This window comes from Artibeus jamaicensis, unplaced genomic scaffold (assembly GCF_021234435.1).
Source record: "Artibeus jamaicensis isolate MK-2021 breed Jamaican fruit bat unplaced genomic scaffold, CSHL_Jam_final contig_685, whole genome shotgun sequence".
NCBI lineage: Eukaryota > Metazoa > Chordata > Mammalia > Chiroptera > Phyllostomidae > Artibeus > Artibeus jamaicensis.
This window is the reverse complement of record NW_026521924.1, coordinates 34,747,545-34,759,895: the sequence shown is the minus strand read 5'-3', so window position 1 is coordinate 34,759,895 and position 12,351 is coordinate 34,747,545. Positions and strand designations below refer to the sequence as shown.

Sequence of the window (12,351 nt, the reverse complement as noted above, 5' to 3'; positions counted from 1 at the left end):
AAAATGCCGCCTTTCGGCCTCCCTGTTAATCATCACATCGGGCATTCGCGGCCTTTCAGGAGCATTTGGTTGCTTTGGGAAGCGGGTAGTTGCAGAGTCTCATCATTGCAGGAATTCACAAATGCGCACCACGGCCAGGTTTACAGCCAGCGGTGAAGGGTGAGAGCAGCCCACGCCACCGCACGTTTACCTGGAACCCTCCCAGGGCTGTGCGGCGGAGGCCCATGCAGAACGCAGGGCTGTGGGCCCAGCATCCCCGGTGGCGTACAGTGTGAAGTTTCCAGAAAGAACTCTCGAAACGAGGGGTGGTGCCCATTTTCCCCACAAAGAGCTAGGAAGTAAATGCATTGGCTTTTGGGGACAGAGGGTCTCTGCGGTGACAGCACATAGCCGCCCCAGATGAAGCATAAACACCACGTGAACAAGGCCGGGTGCCGATAAAACTTTATTCACAAAACAGGCAGGGGGTGGGGGAGGGGGTACAGATCTGCCCCACGCATAGTTTTTTTTGTCCTGCCCCAGATCCAGGAAGGTGTAAAGGCCACCTATTGGGTCCCTGCCGTCACAGCAGACTCAAAACCCACACCTCTGAAAACATTACTGTTTTCGTGAATCACCCAGAAAATGTCCTAGACTCTGCTCGGGATCATTCCACGTGGCAGGCACAGCTGCTCGGCCGTTGGCGGGTCACCTCTGGAGCCGGTTCTTCTCTCTCGGGGCCCGGAGCCCTGGGCAATGGGTGACGGAGCCGCACGCACACCCTCCAGGGCTGTGAGGGTTTTTGCTGCTTCCCTGTCAAGAAAAGGGGGGCCCTCAGCCCCACGTCAGCCAGAGCCCCGTTTAACGTGACACTTCACTGATGATTAGCCCGGGGTGCCTGAGGGTCCTCACTAAATATTAGGCTCGTGAATCATGCAAAGGATTTAGATTCAGCTTCGCCTCTGAGAGCTGCCACAGAGGAACGAAAGGCCCCAATAGCATCGTCCCATTGTGCTGAGCGCCTGCTCTCTGCTGCTCAGACTGGAAAACTGACCGTGTACAGGGCGCAGGCCTCCAAATTAAAATGGTTAATATTTTTTAAAGAAACCATTCCTTTCCCCACACTTCCACTAGCAGTAAGTGCACAAGTGAAAAAGCCCATTACAGCTTGTGCTTTTGTTTAAAGATACGATCTGATTGGAATTTATACATAAAAGGCTACTAAATTCTTTTACTTTCATAATACCACACAAGATAAATTATGTCTGTTCATTTTTAAAGTATGTGTTCCTTATAAATTTTCAGCAAAATCATTTTTCTCATAGCATATTTATGTCTCCAAAAAGTAGAAAGGATCACTATTTTTTCTTTTCTTTTTTTTCTTTATCCTCTCCCAAGGATTTTTTTTTCTCGTGGCTTTTAGAGAGAGAGGAAGGGAGAGAGAGACAGAGATGGAGAGAGAGAGAGAGAAACATCGATTGTTTGCCTCCCATATGTACCTGGGAATTGAACCCACAGCCTGGATACACGCCCTCACTGGGAATTGAACCCACAACGCTTCAGTTACCGGGTGTTGCTCCGACCACCTGGCCACACCAGCCAGGGCTCACTATTCTTTTCAATCACTAAAAACATAGATCACAAACCTAGAAAACATTTTCCAATTTACCTCTTTTTAAAAACTGAAACAGAATCATAATTACAGAAACATAAATAACCACTAAAACACCTACTTTCACCCCCGACCCCCCACCCAAATTTCCTGTCATTGCGGAATTGCGGATTAATCTATGGGTTACATTTCATTCACCCTCTGAGCTGGACTGCTTGTGGGAGCGAGGAATTAGAGAATTCAAGTTTCTCTGGAAAACCTGTCTGACCAATCTAATTAAAACAACAACAACAACATAATCTGCTGTTTTGTTTTGGTTCAAGAAGTCTGGTGGAAGAATATCAAAACATGGAATCTACACTCATAGCTTATGCTGCTCCTAGGACTGGGAGGAGCAGGAGGGAGGGGGAGGGGAGGGGAGGGGACTGGTCCCCACCCACTGTAACAGGCACCACTCAGGAAGAAATACGCTGTCGGACGCAGCCCACCTCTTCAGGCCTCAGAGATGAGCCAGTCCAGCGGCCCCGGGGGCAGAGTCTGCTCCGAGACGGCGAGGGAGCTCAGGGTCTCTGCCCGCTCGCACTCCCCCTCCTCCGCGTAGATGTGGGGCACGGACCCGGATCCTTCCGCCAGCACGCCCAGGCCCAGGAGCCGCTGCGGGGAAGCCAGGGAAAGAGGAGGTGAGGGCCAGGTTTTGCCACTTGTGGGGCGTTTTCTGCATGTGCCGTTGAGGGACACTCCGGTGCAGCAGGACGACGGGCCGTCCCTCTGTGCCCGGCTGTCACAGAAGGTTCTGCAGACCCAGAAAAGGCAGCCAGATGAGGGGACGGACTGCACCTCCACACTCTCCAGCAGACTTCTGGGAGGGATGTACGGTCAAGGTGGTGGTCTCTGCCTTGATGCAGGTGGCACAGGCCCTGGGTAGTGTCCCACCCCCTACTGATCTATTGTGGGGGTGAGTCCCCCACCATCTGTGCCCTGACACCGGCTGTCCCCTTCCTGAGTGACCGTCCCCGCCTGCCAACCTGCACAGCGCCAACGCCAGCTCGGACTTCAGGGCAAGAGGCATCCCTCTGCAAAAAACTTTTCTGTTTTCTTTCTGGTCTGAGTGACCGAATACATGTTTATTGCATGGATGGGTGGACAGACGGACAAACAGATGGACAGGTGGACGAGGTTAAAGGGCGTTCGCCTCTTTACCTCCAGACATCTCTGAGAGGGAGCCAGTTTTCCCTGCCTTGGTGGGAGTGGGTTTAGCAGGATCGCCTAGCCTGTCTGGAGCTCACGGTGGTCTCTGAGCGGTGAGCCCACCCAGGTCAGGAAGCGGGTCAGGATCCAATCTCTCCGAGTGGGAGGAGGCAGGAGGGTGTGGGCGGCTGTGCCTCCCTGCCGTTCTGGCAGTCAGCTGTCCCCAGCTTCCTCTGGCCTATAGGAGCCGCACCCCTCGGCTCTCTGTTTAACTGGGACACCACGCCCCAGCCCCATGTTTACTGGTGTGGTGCCCACAGGTGGACATGGGCACCCTCACCTGCCCACCAGGCACCCCGGTCTCAGGCCTCCAGCTCCAGAGCTGTGAGGAGTGAGCCTGCTGGGCGAGTAAGCCTCCTGCCTGTGGTCTGCTGTCCCTTTAGCCCCCGCTGACAGGGGCGGCCTCAGCAGTGGGGAGACCTTCCTACCCGATGCAGCGTCTCTGCCATCCCTCCCGTCCGCCTCTGCAGGGGCTGCATGGGCACCGCGGGGGCTGCGGAAACCTGCAAAGCAAAGGGGCAAGCGCCCCCTTGAAGCTCTCCCATCCATGGCCTCTTTCGGCTGGAACTTGGGGGGCCACCTTCCAGGTGGAGGGTGGTCAGAGCGCTCCCTGAGGGAGAGTCAGATGAAGGACAGTTGGGTCCTGCGTCCCCTGTTCGTGGTGAGAGGGAGGAGGAGACTGCAAACGCAGAACCAGAAACTCTTGCACTCGCAGCTCTTTCTCTCGACTGTACTGACACCAGTGCAGGCCCGTGGGCAAGCGTGCTGGTCACTCTGTGAGGCTGGAGCATGGGAACGAGCTTTCCAAGCCCCGCTCACAGGCCTGGGCTCAACGTTTGTGCATGAGGCACAGCCACCACCGGACCCAAGACCGGCTGTGTGCTTTGCAGGCCCAGTGCGAAATGGGAGCGTGGGCTCCATTGTCCCAATGTCACATCACACGGAGAGGACTTGGAAGGTGACTGAAGTTTAAACACGTAAGAACAAATACTCAACTTCTTATAAATAAATTCCAGGGTTCGGGGGTCCCCTGAGCCCGACAGATGCTTTGGCAGCGCTGGCCGAGGGCTCGACTGGTTGGAGCCTTGTCCCACACACCGAAATTTGTGGGTTTGATCCCACATCAGGACGCCCGTGGGGGCAACCGATCGATGTTTCTCTCCCTCCCTCCCTCTAGAATCAATAGACATGTCCTTGGGTGAGGATTCAAGGAAAAGATGCCTCAGCAGTAATGGGGGTGTCTCCAGAGCTATGAGTGAGGGACAAAGGGAAAGGACACCTCGGGACCAGATGAGGACAGAGACCCCTTGTCCTGCGGGGGCTCTCGTCCCTCTGATAGCTGGTCCTCGACCAGCCTGTTGGCCAGCTGGTTGTCACCATAGTGTCCCTCTTCAAATGACAGGAACAAACCAGTGAAGGGCCAGGGGCGGGGCCCAGCTAGTGGGCCAGCTCGGCCCAGGCCTCCTGCCTTCTCGGCCGCGCCCCAGGAAGGCCCAGAGCAGGCCGGCCTGGACACGTGGGCTGTGCTCCGGCAGCACGGCCCCTGGCTGTCACTCCCCACCCCACCCCCACCCCCCAGTGCTGCGACCGGCAGGGAGGAGAGAGCGGGGCGGGATCCAAGGCGCCTCGGCAGACCGCCAGCTCCTCCAAGCACCAGTGAGTTCGCAGAGAACCTCGCTCGTTGCACAAAGCCAACGTCCATGGGAGGATCTTTCCCCAGAGGCCCCTCACGTGGTGTGACAAAGTCTAAGACAATGGGAGGTAGAAACCTGAATCCTCTGTGAACAAAACGTGTTGCCTTCTGACCTCTCCATGGCTCTCACTGGTTAGCCCGGCCACCCTCACTTCCTGGGACACACAGAGAGCAGAGGCCCTGCGCCTTCTGTGCAGGGTGGAGCCAGTGTCAGAGATGTGGCAGGTTTGCAAAGCCCGCAGGAACTGGCTGGTCACCTTGTGTCGGGGCCTGGGGGGTGCTTTCGTGGGCCTCACCTCCCAGCCCATCCGTGAAGCCAATTTTACTATCCCCGATTCACAGCAGAGAATGTAGGGCCACATGACATGCTCAATATGACAAAGATGATGAGATGCAAAGCCGAGGTTGTGTCCCTTCCAGGCCAGTGAGTTTGGCTCAGCCTCCCCTGATGAGGATGGGGTAGCAGCTCTGTCTTATTCTGCCCCAGGCGGGGCCGAGAAGCCGGTGCGAACTCGTTAATTAGTGAGCTCAGCACAGGGTCTGCTTATAGAAGCTGGGCCCGCTAAAACCCAGTCTCCCCTAAACAAGTTTTCTCGCCCTCGGCACTGCTGACCCTGGGGCCACTCTCTGCTGTGAGGGGTCCCCAGCACAAGATGACTTCCACAGCATCCCTGGGCCCCGCCCACTAGGTACTCAAAGCCTCCCCCCCCCCTCACTCCGGCCAGGTTGCGACTATCAAAATCACCTGCCAACATCGGCACACATGCCCTGCAAGCACCATCGGCCCCGGGGGAGAACTCCTGGGACAACTCTGCCCCTTTCCTGCCGCCCCAGTGGGAGTGGGCAAGGGGGTGTGAGAGGCGGGCAGGGAGCAGGGAAGCGTGTACCCACCTACCTGTGTCACTGTCGACGGCGGTGCACTGTGCCCCGCAGCCGGGGCTGCCAGGGCTCTGCTCTCCTCATTGTACCTGATCAGGGTCTGCTGGCCTTCCCCATAAGGGACCGAGTATCCGTGCCTCTTGGCTCCAGCCCCAAAACCACGCCGCAGCAAGAAAAACAGAGCAACTGTGATGAGACCGGAGCAGGGAGTGAGTTGCACGCTCCTCTGCATCAGGGGCTTTAGCAGGGTCGTGTCTGTGACCTTGTAACTCAGCTGTGAGCGGCAGGGCCAGCTTGGGCCCTAAGCATCTTTGCAGCTACAGGGCTTAGCGAAGCCCTTGGTGCAGGGGCTGGGTCACGGTGTGTTGACTTGATGTCAGGATGACTGGCACTGTTGGGTCTCTTTATTCGCCCTCCCCAAGCCCAGGAGGCCAGATGGGCATCTGCGTATGCCCCCCCCACCCCGACATTGTTACAGGCCTCAGGGTCGCCCCCTGGCAGAGCCTGCGGTGGTGGCTTCCGTGGCGGTAGATTGGTGCTTATTGAACGGAAGCTTCTTCTGCCACACGGACAGTGTGTGTGACCAGGTCTGGAACTCCATGAGTCTCCAGGTCCTTCCTTCTCTGGGCGCCCCGCTGCTCTCTGCCACCATGCCCCCCACCCCCAGGGCTCCATTCCCCCAGCTCACAGCCGGGGCCCCCCTGCAGCCCGCTGACCTGCCAGAGCCAGCAACACCACACAGAGAGGGGTCAGGACACCCAGGAGGAGCCCCGGCCCTGCGTGCGATGCCTCCGCCACACACGTGGACCCGCCAGGGCAGGGACAGACCCGCACGTGGACGGTCTGCTTCTGGGACAGTCCCTGCCGGTCTCCGATGAAAAGCGGCACTAAGTAGTCCCCAGGGGGGAGGCTTTCCAGCATCAAGAGTTCAGCCGACCGACCTGCAGAGAGACAGGGGTCTCGAATGCACCGGCGCTCTCGGTTCGGCTGCTCAGAGGACAGGTACCAGTGCCATCCACCTGCCGAGGCTCGGTCCGACAGTCAGCCAACTGCAGAGTGAGAGGGACCGTTGCCAAGAGTACCTTCGCTTCTGACAACAGCTGCGAGTTCAGGGGCTCCCAGGCCAGCCGGCCAATGGAAGAGTCCGTGGGGCAGAGTCCAGAGATGACCAACCACAGAGCTTCTGGTCCCTCGTCCCCCATGGAGCCGGGACAGCACCGCCTCCCGCCATCGATGAGGTGGGGTACACAGGGGCGCTGCTGACCACGCAAGCCCACCGGAGCCTGGCCCCCAGTCTTCACGGCGACTCGGTCTCAGAAGCCTGGCTGCCCACCCACAGGGCCCACAGCCCGGCCTGAACCCACCGATCCTGTTGATTGGCACAAGACATGCCTCCACACACACTTTTCTCGGACATTCCAAGAGCTTGGTGATCTGCTGCCAAAAGCCAAGGCCAAGGCCAGACCTCTTTTGGGGTGAGGTTCAGTGCCTCGCCACGCACCCAGGGTCTGGGAACTGTGCCCGTGAACCCAGCCACAAAAACAAGCTGCATCCCACAGAGCCCTGAGTAAGAGCACAGAGGCGAAGGCGGCCGGCAGATGCCCGTGGCTCCTGCTGGGAACAGCGGCACAGTCTCCTTCGAGACGCCCACATTCCTGAACCCTCAGCCCACAGAGTCAGGAGAGGCCATGCCCAGACCCCAGCCGGGCGCAGGTGTGGGCTCACGGCCCCGCAGTAAGCGGATCTCCTCCCCACCCCCGCCCACAGCGACCGGCAGGGCAGGTGAGCCAAGCCGGGCAGTGATTTGGGGATTCCTGCCGAGTGCTAGATGACCCTCAAACTCCTGGGAGGCACCCTTCAAGCCCCCAGGGGTGAGCGTGCCTGACAGTGAAGGAGCCCCGAGCAAGGCCAAACTGAGGTGGGACTGGCAGTGTCCTGGGGCGCCCTTGGAGTTGACCCGGCTCTGCTGGAACACAGGCTGGCCCGGCTCTGTCCCAGCTCCATAAGCTGCCAAACTCCTTTTGCCTGTGTCGGGGTCAGTGTCCGGTTGTTTCTGCCCTTTAGCCCCAGCCAGTAGAGATACTCACCCTGGCTTTCCCCCAGTTTCCACGCGCCTCCCGCATTTCCCGAGGTCGCGTCCAGCTCAAACGTGAAGGGGTCCGCGTAGGGCTCCAGGTCCCCATCCTCCGCCTCGATGAGGAGGGGCGCGGTCCGGGAGGACGTGCAGACCTCCAGGTACTGAGAGCTCGGGCGGAGGGTCGGGGCGTTGTCGTTGATGTCGGACAGGAAGAGCAGCAGGGTCCCCGTGCCTGTCTGCGGCGGGCGGCCTTGGGGGTTTCCGGGAAGAACTGTTTACTGACCGAAGGGCCTACTCCGTGCGCACCGGCCCCTGGAAGAGGAGCTCCGAGCCCCGGAGCAGGAGGACCACCCACGGAGCCACGGGGACCACTGCCCTTTCAAAGGCTTTCCTATGGGTGCCCGGGCTGCTCGCCTGCCCTTCCCAACTCCGGGGGTCTCCTCAGCCTACGTTAACAGAACACCCCTTCAGATCGTCTGCAGAGCCAGGTAGGAGGCAGACCCGACAGGTGCGTGGAAGTGTTGACGGGGCCGGGTGTTAAGCAGGGGGCGGGAGGGGAGGAAAGTGGGTGAGGTGTGTGGTGTGTGGATGGAAATGCCTGTCTCCTGGCGGTGTCCACCTCGGTGACCCGGTTGTGACGTGTGGTGTGGGTTTGCAAGGTGTTACCATTGCGGACGCTGGCAGTGGGGACTCAGGGTCCTATTGTGTTATTTCCTTAAGTCCCTGGGAGACAGAGCCTCTTCCCCCCTTCTCACCTGGACTGATGAGAAACACAGGTTCGCTATCTTCCTAACCGACCCTCTGCTGATTAGTTACCACAATCAGCTCCGCATCCGTAAGCCCCAGGTTTGAATGCGCAGATTGCCTTAAATAGAACTAGTGAAGTTACTTGAAGGTTTCTGTGTGTTTTACTTGGCCTCTCGGCCCCGGATTCGCCAATTCGAAAGTCACCGTCAAGCACCGCCGTGTGCGTGCACAGTGACGGCAGGCTTGTGTGTCTGCCATCTGTGCTCTGTCGGTTCTCTGGGGAGCTAGAAAACCCTTCCCCTGCGTCTCGGGCGGACACTCACCGTCATCAATGGCATGCACCATGACGGTGTAGAGGCTGTCATTCACATAGGGGGACTCTCGGTCAATCTGCCCCCTGGTGACCACCGCTCCCGAGTGCTCATCCACGGCCACCCAGCCGGCAGGATCGTGAGCCAGGTGGTACCTGACCGAAGGAGACACACGCAGGCTATTTGGTTTTTGACTCCGGCACGATGCAGACATTCACTGAGACCCACTTAGGAGCCAGCGTGCTCGGGGGACAGGGCTGTGGCAGTGACGAAGGCAGGGACTCTGCTTGGTGTTCCCACAGCGAGGCGCCCAGACCAGCAGCATCACTGTCATGGGGGCTTGTTTGAAATGCAGATCTGCCCCTCACGCCACAGCGTGAGCGACCCTGCTGCCGGGTCCCTTTCTCGGTGCGCAGCTGCGTGGGCCTGTGCTGGGCGGGGCGCGAGGCCCGCCGTGCACACCTTGGAGAGCACGTGGTGCGGAATTTCCACAGTCACGGGCATGATGGTGATGCCATGCCCGGCACACGATCGTCTAGTAATTCACTTTCTAAAACATTTGGGAAAACCATCATCCACAGCGAATTGGAGATTAAAAGAAACAAAATCCGATCTTTCCCAAAGTGTGAGCTGAGCCGTGGTCCCCAACCTTTTCGGCACCAGAGATCGGTTTCATGGAGGACGATTTTCCCACAGATGGGGGTAGGGTGGGAGGGCAGGAGGTGGAGCGCAGGCAGCAATGCCAGTGAAGCCTGGTCCTTAACAGGACACCTTCGCGTCCACAGCCACCTCTCTCCTCTCCGCCCTGCCTCACCTGACCCCGCTGCTGTCTGGGTCCGTAGCCTTAAAACTCCCCAGCTGGGTTCCTGGCTTGGCGCCCTCAACCTCGCTGACCACGACGCTCCCAGGGTGGAAGGCTGGTGGGTCGTTGGTGTCCAGCACCTGCACGCTCACTGTGGCGCTCGCTGCCACCGGCCCCAGCCTCCAAGGCTCACGGCCCTCGCAGGAGAAGAGCGGCTCCTTGTTCTCCACCAGGACGAGGAGGCTCCGGGAGGGGTGGGCTTCGTAATCCAGAGCCTGCGAGGCCCAGCAGAGAGGAGTTTGTTAGCACCCGCTGCTTCTCGGCCAGAGCACCAAGGCTGCGCCCGTGGCTTTGCACTTCACTTACTATTTACCTCGTCTTTGATAATGATCAAGGGACAGTTGTCAAGCTCTTCCTGCAGTCCCCTCACCACCCCCCCATCCTGGAGGGGGAGAGCCACCACCCGTCAGAGGGTGATGAAAAATGCAGCAGGGACCCGACCTGATGCAACATTCATGTGACGGCCCTGCTGTCACACAAGTCTGGGGACCCGGAGGAGGTGACACATTAATGCTGTCAGCTCTCTGGGGCGCAAGGAGGTCAGCGACTTAAAAGGCCTGAAAGCCGGGAGATGTTCGGGCAGTTCAGCCCTGGGCACGCGGGGCTGAACTGCAGGGTCTCACGGGACGTGTTACTCCGACGGCAAACACTCGGGCCCGCCCCAGACCTGTTCGCTCAGGCCTGCCTTTGAACCTGATCCCGGGCAGCTTTGCCTGCCCTGCCCCGGCCGCGCGCTCTGGCTGAGAGCAAGGTGACTGAAGGCGCTGGAGGCAGCCCGCCCGTCTGGACCCTGCTCTGGCTGTGTGGCTTCAGGAAAACGCCCCAGCCTCTCTGGGCGCTGGCATCCCAGTCAGTAGTGATAATGACACTTCATTCACGGCAGGGCCAGCTGCCCATTGGGCACAGCAGGTCGAGTGCCCGGGACCCACGACACTCTCAGGCGCTTGCACAGATGGTCTCATTTTTGTGAGACTCAGAAGGGAACCAAGGAACTATCAGGGTTGGAGAAAATGTTGTACATAATTTTTATCACATCAGAAAAAAAATAAACATTTCAGGGCCTGTGCAAATCTATGAAATTTTGTCTAAAAATATTAAATGTCAAAATACTTAAAGCCTAATAAAAAATTTTTAATATCAATATTAATTTGGTAGGAGGAGCCAGGAAGGTGAAAAGGCCACTGGACGCTGCAGAGGGCGTGGCCCGGCCCCACCCTCTCTGGGCACCACTGGTCATGGGGTCAGCTCCTGCCTCGGTTGGTCCTCTGCCTCCCAGCTGGTGTGCATCCCGTAGGGCTTTACCTTGATCACATTTAGGACCCCTTCGTTGGTTTCAGGGTCAGTCACAATGTCAAAGTGCCCCTCTTCATTGCCACTGGATATGTTGAATTCCGCTCTCCAGGCCGACGTGAATGGCGAGTCACCGTCTTGCACCCGGAGACGTAACACATCCCGGCTGACTTGGCCTTCAGGGACCTGAATCTCGTACTGCGGGAGGCGGTCATCATTTCCAGGTGGTGGAGACAAAGAAACGCAAATGAAAAAGAAAGCAGGGGAGGAAAAGTCAGCTCGTGCTCTGTGGCCTGGATGTTTCTTGTGCTGTTGAACTTGACCCCGAGGGACTTGAAACTGCCTGACACAGCAGAACAGGCACCAGCGGCCAACACCTCGCTCCTCCTCCCTGTGACTTGGCGCCTGCAGGAGCGACTTAAAAGGTGCTCTTCCATCCAGCACCATGCCCCCGTTTTCTAAGAATTTTAAAACCAATCACACACCCCGGTCTGTGCTGCCTGAAAACGCTAGCTCCCTCCTGAAATAGAACTCCTGTGGTCACTTGGATCCGTCTCCCAACAGGCAGATCTCGCCAGCAGATTGCTGCTCCACGTCGGTGGGGACGAGATAATTTCCCTAGAGGAACACACCCATGTGCCGGGCTTTCCGTTCTCCAGCCCCACTGCGGAGCGCGCCGCCTCTCACCAAGCGGGAGAGGAGTGTGGCAAGGAGGCTCCCCCATGGTCACTGTTGCTTTCAGTTACTCTGTGCGGTCTGGTGAGGGGCTTTCACTGGAAACACTTCAGCGTTTAGTTCATAGAGCTGGCAAAATTTTTTAAATGGCATTTTTCTAGAGTAATGATTCGTCGTGTTTATTGATGTGCCAGGTTTTATTTTAGGTGCAACGAACGAGATAAAAACCCACGCCCCCGGAAGTGGATGATTGCGTGTGTGTGCTGTGCGTGATGTGGGTGGGGGTGGGGGAAGAGGCCAGAAGAAAGTAGAAATATAATGGATATTTCCCTTTAAAAAATTATAGGGAAGAGTGAAAAATGAGGAGAAAAAGGGAAACAGACCCCGAGTGGGTTTGGTGCCCCCCCCCGGCTGCCTCGCCGATCCCCGGCAGTGCAGTCCCTCCACGCTGGTCTGGGCCTCTGTGTGCCCCCTCCTCCTGCCCGGGTGTCTTGTAGCCTATGACATCGTATGTGGGACACCGATAATAAACCAGGTGACTGGCCAGACCCCACCCACTCGTCTTCCCTGTTCTAGAGCCCTGACTTCTCGCCTGGGGCAGTTCTGTCCCCCGAGGGGCACATGACAATATCTATAGACACTCTGGGTCGTCACGGCTGGGGCAGGGGTACTGCTGGCATTTAGGGGGTAGCAGTCAGGGTCGCTGCTAAACATCCTACAATACCCTGGGCAGCCTCCGCCCCACCAGCAAAACTTCCCCGTCCCCAAATGTCGGGGGTGCAGAAGTTGAGGAACCCTGGTGAGCGTGGCACCTATGACCTCCCCTCAGGCCCCCGTGTCTGTGCTCGGGGAAGGGGGGTCACGGGCCGTTCCAATAATTAGGGATGAGATTCTGCGCATGCGAGTTCTGAGCTCAGTGCCTGGCACGAAGCAGAAAAAAGGTGCAAGCTCATTATTTGGTTGTTATCCGATGATTCT

The 12,351-nt window shown here is 58.0% G+C and overlaps 1 protein-coding gene across 1 annotated transcript in view; it reads right to left on the bottom strand.

Annotated features, from left to right (window-relative positions):
* Window positions 1-509: 509 nt before the first annotated feature.
* Window positions 510-12,351, bottom strand: part of CDH26 (cadherin 26) — a 28,535-nt gene continuing 16,693 nt past the window's right edge. The window contains exons 8-15 of the mRNA XM_053671264.1: window positions 10,711-10,896; window positions 9,361-9,623; window positions 8,559-8,701; window positions 7,499-7,738; window positions 6,128-6,352; window positions 5,428-5,597; window positions 2,080-2,245; window positions 510-792 (exon numbers count right to left, since the gene is read on the bottom strand). Of these exons, the coding sequence (XP_053527239.1) occupies window positions 2,084-2,245; window positions 5,428-5,597; window positions 6,128-6,352; window positions 7,499-7,738; window positions 8,559-8,701; window positions 9,361-9,623; window positions 10,711-10,896 (1,389 nt within the window). The 3' untranslated portion in view covers window positions 510-792; window positions 2,080-2,083. The remainder of the gene's footprint in view (window positions 793-2,079; window positions 2,246-5,427; window positions 5,598-6,127; window positions 6,353-7,498; window positions 7,739-8,558; window positions 8,702-9,360; window positions 9,624-10,710; window positions 10,897-12,351) is intronic.